This window comes from Lipophrys pholis (genome assembly GCF_963383615.2).
Source record: "Lipophrys pholis genome assembly, chromosome: 22".
Classification (NCBI taxonomy): domain Eukaryota; kingdom Metazoa; phylum Chordata; class Actinopteri; order Blenniiformes; family Blenniidae; genus Lipophrys; species Lipophrys pholis.
Window position 1 is genome coordinate 6,535,965 of NC_137644.1, and position 17,899 is coordinate 6,553,863.

General features: G+C 41.1%; 2 protein-coding genes across 2 annotated transcripts in view; one reads left to right on the forward strand and one right to left on the reverse strand.

Annotated features, from left to right (window-relative positions):
- The window catches only part of lin7a (lin-7 homolog A (C. elegans)), a 44,670-nt gene extending 39,392 nt beyond the window's left edge, over positions 1–5,278 (forward strand). Inside the window, exons 5-6 of the mRNA XM_080492177.1 lie at positions 238–453; positions 3,011–5,278. Coding sequence (XP_080348303.1) covers positions 238–453 — 216 coding nt within the window. The 3' untranslated portion in view covers positions 3,011–5,278. The remainder of the gene's footprint in view (positions 1–237; positions 454–3,010) is intronic.
- Positions 5,279–10,638: 5,360 nt separating this feature from the next.
- Positions 10,639–15,911, reverse strand: myf5 (myogenic factor 5). Its single transcript, XM_080491675.1, has 4 exons — positions 15,770–15,911; positions 12,792–13,220; positions 11,826–11,898; positions 10,639–11,611 (listed from the first exon to the last, which is right to left on the reverse strand). The coding sequence occupies exons 1-4, from the start codon at positions 15,806–15,808 to the stop codon at positions 11,415–11,417; spliced, it is 738 nt and encodes a 245-aa protein (XP_080347801.1). The 5' UTR covers positions 15,809–15,911; the 3' UTR covers positions 10,639–11,414.
- Between the last annotated feature and the right edge of the window lie 1,988 nt (positions 15,912–17,899).

The following is a 17,899-nucleotide window of genomic DNA, read 5'->3' on the forward strand; positions in this document are numbered from 1 at the left end:
AAGCGTTTGATTTCTAAGTTTGATATGTGAGTCAATGATTAGAGGTGCGATCGAGGCCAAAAGCTGCTGTACATGTCTGGAATGAAGAGCAGCTGCACTCTGGAGAGATTTGAATAAGTCTTCCACATAATCACAGAGTATTAAAAATGACGGAAATACTTGGGGGGGGGGGGGGGTTGCCTCCTTTGAGAGGTTACTATTTTTACGAGTATATTGAACTGGGCTCCGTTCCTGCAGAGCGTGGAGGGCGAGCACCACGAGAAGGCGGTGGAGCTGCTGAAGGCGGCCAAGGACAGCGTGAAGCTGGTGGTCCGCTACACCCCCAAAGTGCTGGAGGAGATGGAGGCGCGCTTCGAGAAGCTGCGCACAGCCCGGCGGCGTCAGCAGCAGCAGCTCCTCATGCAGCAGCAGCAGCAGCAGAACCTGGCCTCGCAGCAGAACCACATGTCGTAGGTGAGGCGCTTCATTGCTTTCAGGGTGGGGGTGGGGGTGGGGGTGGAGGGGCCAACACCACCGGCGAGAAACACAGCTGCCATTGTAAATGTGTGAGTACGGCTTGCGGGAACTTAGGAGCGTGAAAGTGCGTAATTTTTGCATTTCAGAAAATAAAATTCAGTTTTCATGGAAACTGCACAGGTGCTGAAAACAGTGTAGTTAACATGCTGGGCCACAAGTCTGCGCTGTTGGTTGTTTGCATGTGCGCAGAGGATGATGCGCTATAAACATTAACAATGGGAGTACACTGACATTTGTATTGTACCAAGTCCAGGAGAAGATGGACTGGAAGTCATGACACGACGGAGGAAATATTGTTCTTATTGTCCGACTACTGAGCATGTGCAGAAGAACAAAGTTCCACTTTGGGAGCCGTTTTCAAAAAGTTGTATTTTCAGTGGCTCTCAGCACCGCAGTCCTGTAAACAGACAAAGAAAACACAACAAAAGTTTTACGTTTTAACTTGAAACTATGTCGTGTAAACGTGTAAACTTTGTGTAGTGTTGCTACAAAGCATTAGCTTAGCTGTTTGCTCCTCCAGTGGGAGGAAGATGCTCTATTGCAGTAAGCTTTGATCAGGGTGGGTGTCACAGAAATATTCCAATCTTTATCAAAGGGCCAAATGATTCACAGATTATTTAAACAAAATATGGATTAATATCATATTACTAATATTTGGATCTACTAAAGTAATGCAAACAACTAACTGGATCCCTTTAAAGTAACTGAATCAAAATGAATGCATTTTGAATATTTAAGAAAATATTGCATCTACTTTGTCTCCGTCAAAGGCTGTTATAGAGTCGACGTTTTCCTGATTAAAAAAAAAAGAAAAATAGATGAGGAATGCAAATATCCGCAGACGGTGCTGCCTCCTTTTATAATTTTCTGTACGAGCCCGAGGCTTCGTCCTCTCTGATGTTCTTGTTTCAAGGTGAAACTGAGAGAAAATCCTGCAGGCGGACTCGTCTGTGATCTTATTCATCTTAAGAAAGCTTAACTCCTCAGATAAAGACATCTTTCATTCACTGGCTTCTTTTCTCTGTGTTATCAACTGATATTTTTTCCACTGGTCGAAAACTTCTGTGACTTTGTCATCGAGTTTGCAATGAAAACTTTGCGGCGGTTTGTTTTCGGAGTGTGTGAGCAGACAGCTTCACTTCTCTGTGGTGTATTTTGCAAAGTGAGCCGCCAGTGCAAACGCTATCTACCGCCTCCTAATGCCTTCTGCCAGCGGTTTTGTAAGCGTTGTAAATAATTCAAGCTCCAAGCGGTTGCGTGTGCGTCTCGTTCTCTGCAGGTACCTGGATGAAGCAGGTACCGCCTGTAAGTGAAAGCTGGACGGAGGATCCACATGCATAAGCTTTACGCTCTGGATTCAGAACAAATCTCTGCACCCTGCAAGTTAAACTGAAGAAAACATAAAAGAAGCGGAAGGTAGCTGCTTTGCAGAAGCTAATCGGACCGTGGAGCTAAATCATATGCTTGTTTCTGCACAGACCTCTCAAATGATTTGAGCGTGACGGATTTGGAGGGCGGGCATGTGTCCAACGTCTCAGTGGCACTGCCCGCTTCATGCTAAATCCTCCCCCGAGCGGATCTCTTGTCTCGGACTTGGCGCGGCGGCCCGGGAAGGTATTTGCTAGCTTGTCGCAGAGTGTAGCGGTGGAGCCGCAGACGGAGGAGCCGGGGAGGGATCAGGTTTTATAAATGTGGCTACACCGACCCCGGAGATTCACTGCCAACAGAGCAGTTCACACTGCAACATAAGTCACCCTTCCCGCGGTTACATTGGAGTTTGCTCGCACGAGTACGATTTTTACCCTGGCAATGATCTCCCAATTCCTAACTGGGGAAAAAAATGCACTTCCCATTCAGCTATATTTATTAAAAAATACACACTTCTGCCCATTCTTCTCTCAAGTATTGAAAATCCATGCGTCATTTGGACAGTCAGGTTTCGGAAAAGACGGACGAAAAAATAGCAGACGTGTTGATCAAAGCCGTAAATATGTGTATAATGGCCATCACTATTCACTATTCACCACCTAATTTTGCCTGAATTCCTCTTTTTTCCACCGAAATATAGCGATTTATCGGCTCGTGTATACAACGCACAGCTGACTTCCGGTTTTGTATTACGCCCAGTAACGAGCAACGTGATTGGTCAATTGATACCATGTGGTCCATACCTTTTGAAAGGCGGCCTCCGATTGGCTCGAAATTCTCCAACTCATCCTGATGCGTTCAAATGCTAAAGCAGAGAGGAGGATTTTCCTTTCCAAGATGCTGAGGAATTATATCTGCAGAATCCACACAGGTGGGACTAACTATATGGACCTATGAGCGATCTGATTTTTCACTTCCAAAATTAATTGAGAAAAGGAAATATATTATTCTAAACACTTATAACCTCATAATGTTTAGATGGAGACCAAAAACAAACATCCATGACCAGCAGTCACAAAGGCATCGCTCTCAGCTTGTTTCTCCTTCTGTTTTTCATGATCTGCAGGTTGTTCCAAAAGAAGAGGAAGTGAAGAGGAGTGAAAAAGTCGGACCTGAACAGACCATCTGTCGATCCTGCGGATCCCAAAGGAATTTTTCCGTCACGACGGAGGAAAAAAAACAAAACAACAAGTCGAAGACTCTTTTACTCTCTCTGTCTCTCTTTCTTTCCAACCTTCCAGTGCACCACCGCTTACTGAGCAGAAACAAAGAGCGCGTCCGTCCTGAAATTTGGTGCTTTGACAAAACAAAGTGTGAGGAAGGCTGAGGCACACTCCCTCCTTAGTTCTTTCTCCGGATTTCCCCTCCCCTCTTACGTTTTGTTTACACTCCAATCAGCTAACGTCCATCGCGCAGTGAAACCTTCTCCATGTGGCCATAGTTAGCATCCGTACAGTGGTGTTTCCGTCGACTCCTCAACTGGTGCTTGTGTCTCTGTATGAATGACCGTTTCAGTTCCCTTTTTGCTTTTTCTTTGTGCGTGTCCGACTCGTCCCGTTTTTGGAGAAACGTGAACTCTTTTTTACCTTCTATATTGTAGCAAGAACAGATTTTGTACCTTGTAGGGTTAGCAATAACACACAGTCTTCAGTTAGTTTCTTCGACCACACACATGCAGTTTCAGAGTTTTAACCTGTAAATTGATGTAAATCGAAACCCGGGGTCTTTATGCACTGTCAGGCAGCTTCTGGGCCCACAAGTGGGTGCTCTGTGCCACTTTCAAGAGATTAAAGATTTGCAGGCGGCATGAACAATAAAGTGCAATAACCGCAATTAATGGAGGACTTCATGCGCTACCCCCCCCATTTGAAACTAATCAAGATATACGTCACAAAGTAATCCCTGTGAAATGTTAACCTCGTCCTGTTCCCGACAGATTTACAGAATGTCATCAGCGTAAGATTTATAATAGAAAATATATATGCTAGAATTATGTTTATTTTTCACACCTGTGTATTTTATCAGAGATTTAACATAAAGCTTTATTGTTTATGTTTTCATTCAGAGACGTGCAGATTATTATTTAGAGTCTATCCCTTTGTAAAAGAGCTGAATACTAGCTTGTGTGGTTCTGGGTTGTTGTTTCTTTTTTGGGGGGGGGGGCGTTTTTGGTTTTTACCGGCGTTGCCAGGTGGGAAATAAAGAATTATCTTAAAAATGATCATATGTTCCAGGAAATTATTGTGTTTCCGTCGTCACCAAAATACTTTGGAAACAGTTGCGAGATAGTCTTTCGATCAAGTTAGTATGTTTACTTTCATAATTAAAGACTATCAGACGTCGGTAATGACTGTTTTTACCTGAAAAGGAGCCGTAAACCAGCTCAGCCTTTAGCTATGTTTAGATATGTTGCTGTTATTGAGACGTTTCCTCAGCTGGCTCCCACGACTTTTATTGATGATACATTTCTGTGTTGTACGCCTTCTTACATCTTCTCATTTTATTTCCTGATTGTCTTACACTGCTCGTGTTGTTGTTCCCACAGATTTGTCTTCATGAGTATCTCTCATATCACGTTTTTGTTTTTTTTTCCATTTTGTGATTTTTTGCAGTCATGCTTCGATACGTTCAGTAACTTCCTCCATAAATCCAATCCCATGCTCCACAATCCATCCACCAAGTGAATACTGTTATGAGACGCCGTTTACACAACGTTTCAAGTGAAAACACATCATTTTTACGTTTTCGTTTCCGAAAGGTTTCCCGTTCACACAGCAAAACAACGCCCAAGTAGTTAGCGTGACAATTGTTTTTGTAATAAAACCCCACACACACACACACACACACACATGCAGCAGAGAACAATATGCTACAAACATAAATAATGGGACACAGACATTCTAGTGGACGGAAGACCAAGTTCAACTTTTAAACTACCAAAGTCCAGGAGAATATGGACTGGGAGTCATGACACGACGGAGGAAACATTGTTTGTCCATCTACTCTTTCAAAAAGCTGTGTCTTTAGAGACCCTGAGCACCGTTGTTGTGTAAACAGACACCCAATACGCAAGGGAAGTTTTGCGTTTTCACTTTTTTTTATGTTAGTTTTGTTCATTTCATCCATTGTAAAAAAAAAAATATAGATATATAAAAACAAAACAGCTCAATTAAATACAATTCCAAAGAAAAGTTTACAATACAGAACATTTTTCAAATTCTCAAATCAAAGCGAGCAGAAAGAAGATTAAACTTACACTTACAGGAAATAACCAACAATCACAATGACTATAAAGAGGCCCACACAGCCAATCTCGCTGATAGAGTTTTATTTCAAACAAACAAAAAAAAACTTGAAATGCTGTCATGTAAACGGCCGTTTAATACGATCCTGTTTCCAGGACATCGTTGGCGCAAAATCCTCATTTACTTCCCCACGAGTTGATCCCCCGCAAAACGCACGCAAACTTGAAGCGTGATATATTAGGAGGAGGATGTAATGTTGCACGCTTTATACAGGATCGTAGTAAATCTGCTTCCATGTAGGGTTAAGAGTAGTGGGTTGCAGGCGCTGACAGAATCAGGACGCACTGTGTGCTGGGCGGACATTCAGCCAATCATCGCTCAGCAAACGAGCTCGATCGACTGGAAACACAACGTTTTCACTCTTCAGGCTGATTACAACCATACGCTCAGAAAAATGGTGATTGACCGACGAAAGCGAAAAATTCTCGTACAAACCTGATAATTCTCGTAGACCTGGCAGCGCTGGTTTTGACAATCATTGTGAGGAGTGGTACGACTGGAGTGGATGGCGTAAAGTTTAGTTTCCTTGGTATGTGGTATGTGGTCTCCAGAGTTACGGCGTTCGTACCCTCCAGATGTTTAACTTCAGCTTTGGTGCTAGCTGCTCCTATCGTCACTCTTCTGCTGTACACCGCCCACTAAAGATCGCTTAGCTGTCGTTCTGTGACTTTTGTTGGTTTTTGTTTATTTTCTGTAGGTTACGCTCTTTTTATTTTTCTTCCTTGCGCCACCATTAAATCTTTTACCATTAAAATGTCATTAGAAACCATTTAAAACATTGTTTTACTTCCCTTCCTGAAGTTCATTCTCAATTGTTGACTTTTTTTTCCCCCAAAATTTTGCAGATAATTTCGATTTTCGTCTTTTACTGTTCAGCTACGTGTAATTGCACAATTTAAAAACCAGAAACTTTTGCTGCATTATCCCCAAAAAATACCCTGTTAGCACCAAGGTCGACTGAACGTCTCGAACTTTGTGTTCAGTGATCTTAAAGGTGCAGTACTTAAAATGTAAGCCACTTTTGTGCCATAGGGGGCAGTAGTGAGTCGCTGTAGTAGTCAGTTTGTCTTCAATCTAACATTTTGGATTTTTTTTCTTGTGTTTACTATTCATTGTTCATGAACATCAATTGATTTGTTTTCTGTTAACGGCTTCATTTTACAGGTTTTACATGATGAAATATTACTTACTGTACCTGTACAATTTTGGTTTTATATGATGTTTACACATTTTCTCCCCTTCGTTCGCTCAAAACAGAACATCCCAATACAAAAGATCCTTTTTGTATCTCAAAGTCACAGGTACTCTTTCTTAATTGACTTGCATTTTTGAAGCTGATGGTCCTGTATTTATCGTAAAGATGAAAAAAAAGACAACAAAACTGTTGATATGCAATTGTTATACATACTATATTTGTATAAATAAAATCTATGTGCTTGTGTACAGTGACCGCCTTGTTGACTTTATTGTATGAAATTTGATGTGATCTCAGCACCACATTTATTCTTTTCCAAATAAATAAAATGATTTTTTCACAGTTTACATAAGTGATCATCTCAATTTTTAAAGACAAAATCTGTGAAGTTCATTTTTGCAATTAAATTTAACAGAATAAATATAAATTATACAAAAATGATTGACAGTTAAAAAAGTAAACTAAAGAAGGATAAAATTGTAAGACCACTAAAATGGCTGAAACAACAAAAGTTGTTCAAACTGGTAAAAACCTGCTTAAACTGTTGAAACAATCAAAACATATATAAAAAAAAGACTTTCATTTTTAAAGAGGCTTTTAACTCATTTTAAGGACTCTTTTTCTTTTTTTAATTTTAAGTGTTTGTGTTGTTTCTTATGAAAAGTACATTTTATTATTATTATTATTATTATAATACTAGTATACTTCTGTGGATCTCAGTTTAAGTTATTAAATTTAGGAAACAACATGAGCTACTTTTTAAAAGCATAGCAAAGCTACGGAAATAAAATAGTATATATACAAGCTGCTATTTTAATTTCGATGTTGAAATATGTTTTGTGGCTCCAGACAAATTCAATTTAGTAGAAAATGGTAAAAAAATAAAAATAATAAAATGCCAATGTTGTCAAAAAGACATTTCAATTTTCTGGATTATGTTTTCAAAGTTTGAACTGAATTTAAAAAAAAATAAAAAAATCCAAGAGAAAATGATATTCAAATGTTTCTGAGAGAATTGGGTTTTTGTTTACTTTTGCTAAAACACATAAAAAATATTTTAAATACACAACAAACCTCAACTTCCAGATTTGAGTATTTAGGTGCATCTGGAAAGAAAAATAACAAAAACAAAACACGCTGGATTAATCAAACGTGAATTTACTGTGCATCTTGGATATTACAGCAGGTGTGTGAAACACGAGGCCCGCAGGCCAAAACTGGCCCGATGGTTTTGGCCAAAACCGTCAACAAACTCATCTAGTTTTAGAGGCAAAGCAAAATTCATTTTCAAAAGCATTTTGTGAGATCGCACTTTTTTTCTTCACCTTTTTCAAGTTTTGTTTTGTTTTGTTTGAAATAAATGTGAACATTGGCACCATGTACTCGTAGCTCTTCGCACTGAAATTAATAGGAAAATAACTTCCAGGCTCTCTTGAAACTTGGTACACGCTCTGTCGTCGCTGTGTTGTGCAGATCGTTCCTCACACAGCAGCTTTTACAGATTTGGCCAGAGGGCAGACTGAAATCTCCAAAGACTCCGGTTAAACACTCATTATGGAAAAGAAGAGAAAACCTACGAACTGCTGCCTCCTCAACACGCACAATATCATCATTTAGAGACTATAGAGGCACAAACCTGCCTGTTCAGTGCTGATCAATTAGGACAAAACACTTCAAAATGACTGAGGAAATCAATAGAAGAAACAGTAGCCCCTTGTGGCCAAGTTTGGTACTACAGCTTTCACTTTAAGTTGTTATTACAGTTGACTGTAGGAAAATAAGGTGTAATTTAAAGATTAGGAGTTGTGAGTGATGAATAATGATTAATAAAAAAAACTATAAATCACTTGTTTTCAAATTGAAATGATAATTTTTAAGGCATAACTTAGGGATTTTTGCTGCACTTCCTTAAATCACAGACTCTACATTCAAAGCAATTTCAGCAGTTTGTGCATTCTAAGCCATCTGCTAATAATAAGAAATAGCAATAAAAGACGGCGTTCCTCCCTTTAAACAGCTTTGCTCATGATGTGTAATTGCGCACGATCTATTTGAATGTGTTCACATAATAAAACGGATCATTAGAGAAGAAACGATCATGTGCAAGCAGCTGCACGTTCAATATGTGTGCAACTTTACATGGATGAGATTTTTATATTCTTTATTGCAATTTTACACCTTTATATGAAGTACCTATTTAAAAAAAATGTATTTAAGCTTGCCTAATTACACATTTGATGTACAAGGTTTCTTTATTTTACAATGTACACTTGTATTACAATTGTAATGCAGTTTTATATCTTTTCTTCAATGCAAATATTGACAAATATTCCTCTACTACATCCCATCGTGTGTTTAATGTATTTAGTCTGCAATTTTTTTAAATGATCAATCAATGCACTTCAGACTCACATATTCCACTTTTTTTTTTCTTTTTCTTTTTTTAATCTTAAAATTACTTCAAAGAGCAGATTTTACGTTTGGCTCAAAACGTTTAAGAGTTTCTACATGACTCAGTCTTGAATTATTCTGATTTTACTACAACTATATATTCTATTCTGCAACTTTTGAGATCTGAATTTGTGACACAATTTGAACTGATTTAAATAAATTAAGTTTGACAGAGAAAATAAATCAAATTTAAACCTAAATACTTTTAGTTTGTGTTTGATAAAAAAGTTCTAAATTTAAAAAGACCTCAAATTGTTAAAAAGTAATTAAACTCTGTGAGTAGTCCTATAACTTTACTGAGTTTAATTTAAAGTTATCTATTGCTAAAATGTTTTACACTTTATCTTCACTTTCCTGGTTCAATCATTAAAAGATATACTTTTTAGTGAGTACTCAGTTTACTCTAATCAAGGAGTATGTTTGTCAGTGTTTTTCTGAACTGTGTATGATTATACTGAAATTTGAGTACAAGTTACACAACATGATCTCCTCTGTTACTGTTAAAATCCTACATAGCCGCAGAATTAATCAGCTAAGAAAGTTTCCATATCCACGACTTTTACTCTTCTCTCGATTACTTTAAGCCTGTACTTTATACAGGTAAGTTAAAACAAATGAAACAAAGTCTCACGGTTAAATAGTAATTAAACACTGTGTGTACTTAGTTACTTGACATAAGATACTATTTACAACCTTAAGAAAGTAATCAACTACAAAACAAGTTGGTTGGAGATTAGAAATGTCTGTCCGTCAAAAAGTAACAAAAGAGAAAAGTACTTGTTACTGAGTATTTTTACAATATTTTAACTGTGTGCTCTCTGGTAACCTGACGCTTCTGACTGATGACGTGATTACAAAGTAACTTAATACTTGAAGTGGTTGCTCATTAAATTCTTTGCGATTTTACTTGAGTATTTCTTGGGATACATTTTAATGAAGTAACAGTATTTACAGTATTTTATTGTTTAATGTAATCATTGTAAGATTTTACCAATGAAATAATAGTTAGTGTATTTTCTCCTCTTCTTCTCTCCCTCCTTCCATTTTTTCTTCTCCTCCTCCTCCTCCTCCTCCTCCTCCTCGGTCATACAATGAGTGCAATTAGAGGCCATTTGTTCTCGCTATAATGAAGGGTGTTAATGATGACTCACATTTGGTGGGAGAGAATCACACCCACACACACACACACACACACACACACACACACACACACACACACACACACACACACACGGTATGTTTTTAATGTTTTTGTTCACCAGGTCGTCCTGCAGAAAAATAAACTCCTAAGAGTTTTTAATGAATAATAGCATCAGCTGACCTCCACCAGGTCCTGATGTCCCCCCCCCCCACACACACACACTCCCACACACCCCACCACCACCACCACCACCTTGTTAGCGGCAGACAGCCGAGACGCTCCGGGACCATCATGAATAAGTTACCCTTTTATTTTCATCACCTCTCTTTTGTTGTGTCTTTAGCTGCTCGCACGACTCCACCGGTTCACCGATCAGCCCTGAAAAGTTGTAAACCCACAAAATTATGTCTCAGGATGAAAGCAAAGAGAGACAGTGAGACACTTTGTGTTGCTTCACTTTGTGTGCGTCTCGTTTTTAGTCTCCTAATGATGTTTGTTGTTGATATCTTCACTTCTAGCGATGCCGGTATTGATTTATGTTGTTTTAAATCGTTATTTTCACTCACATTGGGGATATTTGAACACATGCTCACAAAATTTTTCTACAAAATGACAAAATTTAATGGTCACAACAAGTTACAACACTACTTAAATACAATTTCATGGGTGAATAATGCAACATTACATTAATTGTCATACATAAATATGTGTCAATGGTGATATTGTAGCATGTATTGTCGGGATGCACTGATACCAAGAGCAAGTATCGGGTCTGATACTACACAGAGTACTCGCATGATACCACCTGGCAAATACTATTTGGTATCACCCGTCAGCATCGTTGCCCACAGGCATGCGAGAGAGGCCGAGCGATGTCTGCGGTTTGGAGATTCTTTAATATTAATGAGAATAACAAACGTAAGACGGTAAATTCTGTCGGAGAAAGATAGTCCGTACAACACCAGCAGAATTAGCTCAATGTCGCTGTTTAGTTTAACTGCTCAGCACGCAGCGCCAAGCCGAGCTACATGCTACATGCTACACATGGTTAAAGTAAGACTGATACACTCATTACCAGCGAGCCGGAGCGTCTGGCGGCACACGGCTCCTCGGTCTACTGTATGCATAGCGCAGTGCTAAAGGCTAGTACTCCTACTTTAACTAAGTGGTATCGGTGCATCCCTAATGTACAGAATAAATGTAAATTACGTTACTTATTTACAGTCATGTACAGTATCAAGAGTCTCGTCAAAAAGCCAGTTGTCCTCTTTCTCTTGTTGCAGAAGCAGCTGGTGTTTGAAGGCCCGGCGGCGGGCAGTATATCCACATCAAAGCGAGGAGGTGGGGGCGCAGGGGCGGGGGGCGGCTGGTTTCCCCTTCACAGGACGTGGTAGACGGGCCGGGATCCGGGGCTCTCCGGCGTGCAGGGCTGCGAGTTGGAGCTTGCCGGGGAGAAGGTGGCCATGTCCCTGAGGGCGGCCGGCCCGCAGCCGGACTCCACCGAGGACAGGCGGTCCACGATGCTGGACAGGCACTCCAGGCTGGAGGCGCCGCCATGTTTATCATTCAAACTCTCTAAAATGTCGAGACACAAAACACACACTCAGACGAGACCGGTCCATGTACAGTTGGTAATCTGTTCTCTGTAATTTAATTCCATCAAAACGGGCTCTCAGAACATAAATTTAATACCATCCAGCACGTTCACTTATTGGATTTTAAAGCACCGAGCGAACAATAACACACTCTGTTTTCATATCAGACTGCTGTTTCTGTCAAAAGGTCTCACCGTTCTTTGCATATGAATAGCCGCTGCTGTAGTTTGCATTCAGCTGTTGCCACACGGGACTGTTGCTGTCAGCCTGGAAGGAAATGAGAAATCAAATGTTACCCTTGAATTGTGGCGAGGAAAAAAAAGAACCGATCAAGTGTGTTTAAATGTATTTTGATTCGAAGTTGAAAGTTCATGGTAAAAAAGAAAGAAAAAACACTGCAGTGATATTCTAGACAAGCCAATTAAATCCTCAATTCCAAAGTTATTGTTTTTTTTTTTTTTTTTTAATTTCACATCCACCTTGAAGAACCGAAGTGCCATGCTCGCCCCCGCCTTTCCCCTCCCCTCGCCGCCCCGCCCCTCCTCCTCCCTCTACACCAACCCTCCAGTGTGGCGAATCGATTGTATCAGTGGAAGCAACACCAGTTTGTGCAAGATGACACTTTCTCCCAGTAAATCTGCAGAAAATCCTGGCAGCGGTGCAGAACATGCAGTCAGGATGGAATGCAGAAAAGCGCCCATTTTTTTTTTTCTTCTCTGCCAGACTTCAGTGAGGTGGATTTAGTTTGGTTTATTAGGGGCTATAAAGTGTCCGGTGGTGGGAAAGCCATTAGTCCGTTCTTTTGTATTATCTGATACACTGTCACCTCCAGGAAGAGAAGGAGAAAAAAAGATTGAATCTGAGCTGCATCGCAAAGCCGGGATGGAAGTCCGTGTAAGAGCACAGAGGGGATGTTTGTATTTGGGGATTATAGGCAAGTATGACATGCATGGAGAAGCATGGTAATCGAGGTCTTGGGGCAAAACAAGCTATTTGATTAATAGGCTTCTTAAATTGGAAACCGGAGTCCGATTTTAAAATGAAATGCTCTGCGAGGTAATGAGAAGTGGCAGCGTTGCACTGGTGCAAATTTGAACCTGATGATGCATTAGTTGAAAATTAAACAGGCCTCCCGGGATCATGGAGGATGAGGATCTTACCATGCCGTCGGAGCAGCTGGACAGCGGGCTCCCCGGCTCCGAGCTGCTCTCGCCGGGCAGACCGTAGAAGTTCTCCACCTGTTCGCGCAGCAGGTCCTGCAGGCTCTCGATGTACTGGATGGCATTGCGCAGGATCTCCACCTTGGGTAGCCGCTGGCTGGGGTTGGCCGAGGTGCAGCGCCGCAGGGCCTCGAACGCGTGGTTGACCTTCTTCAGCCGCCGGCGCTCGCGCATGGTGGCGGCCCGCCGGCGGTCCACGAAGCTGGACTTGCGCTTGCAGGCCTTGCAGGCCCACTGGAGGCAGTGGCCCGGCTGGTGAGGGGCCCCGGGGACCCGAACGTGCTCGTCCTCCTCGGAGCCTTCGAGCTCCATGCCGAGGCCGAACTCCAGGCTGTCCGGGGACGAGGCGCACGCTCGGTCGTAGTAGACCTGGGATGGAGAGAAGACGTCCATGGTGTGCGGAGGGATAGAACCAATGGAGGAGCTGGGTGAGAGAGTGGAGACCTCTGAGTGATATGAGGGGTCTGTTGCCCCTGGGCCCCCCTTATATGCCCCCAGGCCAAAGCCCAGGGCCCACATTGGCCAGATCTAATTACCATGGCCCATTGGCCCAGCCAGAAGGCAGGCTGGAGTCAGCTCAGCTCCCTCCCAGCCCTCCTCACCCCCCCAAAGTACCCTGCAGAGTTTCCCACATCTGCACTTACTGGTGATTTCCCAACTCATCACCACGTTTCTCCACAAGGCCGTCGCGAACGCAACGTTTCTGGAGGCCGAGTGAGCGTTTAACCGCAGACCGAACCTTGTTCTGAGCAACTTGTCGGAGGCACCTCATTCACTCGCTCACTATGAAGACATGAACGTGACGGAGAACGCCTTGTTTTGGCCAAAGCGTGCAGGACACTTGCAGGAGCACGCATGCCGCTTTTTACGGCGGAGACGACAGCGTTGCAGATGCAGCCCAGCTGCAAAGCGAGGTGTAACATTTCAAGCCCCGCGAATTCGCATGACAGCGGCGAGACCCCCCTCCCTACCACCACCCCTCCACCTCCACCACCACCACCACCAAACACCGTTGCTCCGAGGTGCTGTGAACCGGGCCGTCCCTGTTTGCCGAGAGCTCATTAAAAACACTAATTACACAATTGACACCGCCACTCAATTCGCGTTGCCTCCACGGACCAAATTTTGCCCGTTAAAAGTTATTGACACGAGCTGAGCACCTCGAGGCGGCGGACAACAGATGGCCGTGACGGCAGCTTCCAGCGGAGGGGATGACTCAGGGTTTGAAGGGCTTCAGGAATGCAAGGTTGTGATTTTTTTTGTTCTTCTTCATGCAGCAGGATTCAAATACAAGGTTTTCCCCGTTTGATATGAATCATGTTTTCAGTCTTTTGTTGAATCAAGGAAATCCAGAGTGGCAAGCAGCCTCCCCCACGATATTCACTGCAGACGTGATTATACAACCTCAACTATTATAATTATGAGCATTGAGAGCAGCTGTGCAAAACAAAGCATTTGAAACTTTCTGTATTTCCACTTCCACCACCGGAGGCTGAATAAAAGACATTTGCAAATTTAACTGGACGGAATTTAATTCAACACTTCAGCAGAAACATTTGCTTGAATCTCCTGCATGAAATATATGAAGCCTGAGGGTCCGACCTTCACCAAGTCCTCATAAATCAGTATCTAATTCTTGGCATTTGTTGTTTTATTGATGACACTGGCTTATTTATGAGAGGTTTGTAGTTTTAGCCTAAACTACCTCTGACCTTTGACTTCTGAATCTGTCTCATATGCATGTATATTTATTATAACCTGTTTAATATAGTTATGTCCCTTTGGATAATACAGTACCATTATAACAAAGCAGATCTGACATTTTCAACAGAAATTCTCTCCTGTAAATTTGCCACTTTTGCCTATTTATAATCATAATAATAGTAGTTTGGAATTGGCAGGGTCTCCTCTGGGGGCGTCTAGAAGCTTAAAAACATCTGGGGGTCAGTTTGATGCCTTTTCCAAACCTGTTTTATTGCCTATCAATCTGAACAGCTCTAACCAAAACAATGTATTCGAAAAACTTGAATTAAATTAATATAATTAAGTTTCCCTCTTTCAGTTCTTTCTATGTGGCCCCACAGCCACTGCCGAACACTTATTGATTTTGAGGATTGTGAAAAGAAAAAAGTCATTTTAACCAATATTGAAAGTAATTTTAATTGTAGTACTTTAGAAGTATTACAGTAATTGTAACTTAGGTTTGTTTGTATAGAGAGTGATGATCTTTAAGGAAAAGAAAGTCTGTTCCTAGAGTGGAAAGATCCTTAAAGTGACTCTAAATTGTCCTGAAGATCAGGACCACCCAGAAAAAAGGAAGATAGACTTTTTCCCCTCAGAATTGCAACTTTAATCTCAAATTTCAGATTTTTTTTATTCTGAATTCATAGTAAAAACTAAAACGTTGGGACTTATTCCCCACCTCAGTTCTCAAACTTTGTTTTCAGATTTTTTTCCTTTTCCAAAGATTTCGATATTTCCCACTCCCAATTCTTACTTTGTTCTTTGATTCGTGACTTTTGTTTACTGAGGAATCTGGCGTTTGTTACTTTTTCCTTGGAGGCTTACATTGGAGATCACAAAAAAAAAAGTGAATTCAGGGGGTGGGGGGTGGGGGGGGTGAGATATCCAAGATAGAAAAAAACAACCTATAAAGTCTTGATAAAAACTAACTCCTAAACATTTGCATTTAATTTTATTTTGGGGCTCTTAATCCCACACTGCGCTTCAGTTGATTTATTTATTGGAGACGTTGTCCACGAACCGCCAGCTTCTCCCCGCTCTGTGTCGGGCTGCTTCAGGTAATTACTCTGGTGACAGCTTACAAGGATACAATGCGGATATTTCTCACAATGTGTCAAAACGTTTGGCGAGCCCCCTTCTCTGGGAACTGCGCGCACCTAAGAAAACAGCGGTACCTGCTGCCTGCGGGATTTACGCACAGCTGAAGAAGACATCGGCCGCGCTTGTAGCCGCTGCGGAGATCAAAGAGCAGTTTACACTGAGAACAACGGCGACAATGAGAAAACCTGCCATCGCCACTGGGCCACCGAACGAGCCGGGGAGGGACGGAGAGAGGGAGGGAGGGTGGGAGGGAGGAGTACTAGATTGGCGCAGCACATGGCGTAATTGCGCACGCAGGGCGCATTGGGCGGCGCAGCCTCCGTGCGCGCACAAGCACCGTGGTGGGATCCGTGCGCTCTCCCCGGTCCCCTGGGAACCCGGAGAGGTTGCTTTTTGTTGTTCTCAAGGGTCAGAGAAGGAGTTAAGTGAAGGGCAGGAGGTGATCCTTGATGTGCGTCTCCCGCACGCCTGAAAACCTTATTTCTTCCAAACGGCCTCGTGCTTTCACTTCATATGCAGCTTGTTTGGAGCAACTCCAGACACAAAGGCAATTTATCTACTCTATTCGTTTTTGGGTTTTTTTTATCTGTTTGGTCACCTTCAGAGGAATTTGTTTGTGGTTTTTGTTCATCATTAACTAAAACAATGAGGCGATAAAGACTCCATAACATAATTTACATAATTATATAAGAAAAGATAGTGATAATAACTCCCGTAACCTTTAAAGCACATTGAAAATGCCTTCGTAAAACTGATCAAAAACTCATATTCTAGCATTTTAACCTTCATTTATCTCAAATCTGTTCTCTTCTTCCGACTGCTTTTACTCAAGATAGCAATTTGACAATATAGCAATTTATCAAGTATTCCCTTCTAAATATACCATTATTACTCTTTTTGGCAAATGAAAACCAATACTTTAGTTTTTTACAAAGAAAACTTCAACACTAAAGGGTTGAGGACAATACAACGCATATTTCTACTTTTGTGGCCATTCAGAGATAAAAATGAATGAATAAAAAGTTGATTTCTGCCTCATGCCAATCCTGAAATCTAGTCTTTCGAGAGAATTTCTGCTTCAGGATTTTCTTTTAAATCTTTCTTTTTTATGGATGTTTCCGGCCATGTTCACATTTCTGATCTTTTATACGGACCAAACGCACATATATTAACCCTAACTGAATTACCTTAACTTTAATTATTGTGTTGATCCTAATTATTCATTATCGCCTATGTCTGCCTCATGTATGAAAACTATAAACATACAAACCTTATTTCTTCCTCATGCTTCGACTTTATGTTTGCTTCAGATTTTAAGGCAATTTAACACACATTTCCTTGTAAATACATAATTTATTTTTAGCAAATTAAAACCAATCATGAAATGTGCTTTCACTCTTTATAGGGATAATTTCAACTTGAAGGGGTACATTTGGGATATTTCTACATTTTTCACCTTTGAAGGCAGAAAAAAACACCCTTGTACTGCTTATGTTGCATGTGAAGATAATACAAATTACCACAAACTCTTATTTAACACCTTTTATACCTTCATCATCATATATAAGAACCTTATTTCTTCTAAATATCCTGCTTTGTATTTAACATGCTCCTTGTTTGTTGCAGAACTTTTAAACGGAGAGATTAAATCATTCCACCGCACATATTTTCTTCTAAATACAGCCTTCTTATCTATTTTTTGTCAATTCAAAACCAATTTCAAAATCTGTACTTTCAGTGTTCAGGGGATGTTGAGGGAACTTTATTAACATTTGTAACCTTTTAAAGGGTAAAACTGAGCAAATATGTGATTATATCGACCAAACTTAACCTCTCCCCAATGCCTGTAGCCTTATTTTTCCCCACAACAAGTGAAAACAGGAAACTTTTATTGAGTTTTGTTTGTTTGTTTACACGACAGCGGTGCTGAAAACTCAACTTTTTGAAATGTTGCCCGTGCGCATGTGCAGAACAACTATTTATTACGGCCGTTGAACGCATGTGTAGTAGCAGCAGGTCTGCCATGTACAAGGAGACAGAATCGGAGTGTTTCCAGAAAGTTGCGTTTTTGTCCGATTTCAGTGTCTCCGGGTGGCAATGTTGTGTAAAGAGACACCCAAAACCAAACAAAGGTTTTGTGTTTTCACTTGAGAACGTCACGTAAACATGGCCAGTGATAAAAACACCAAAAAAAAACCCTGCTG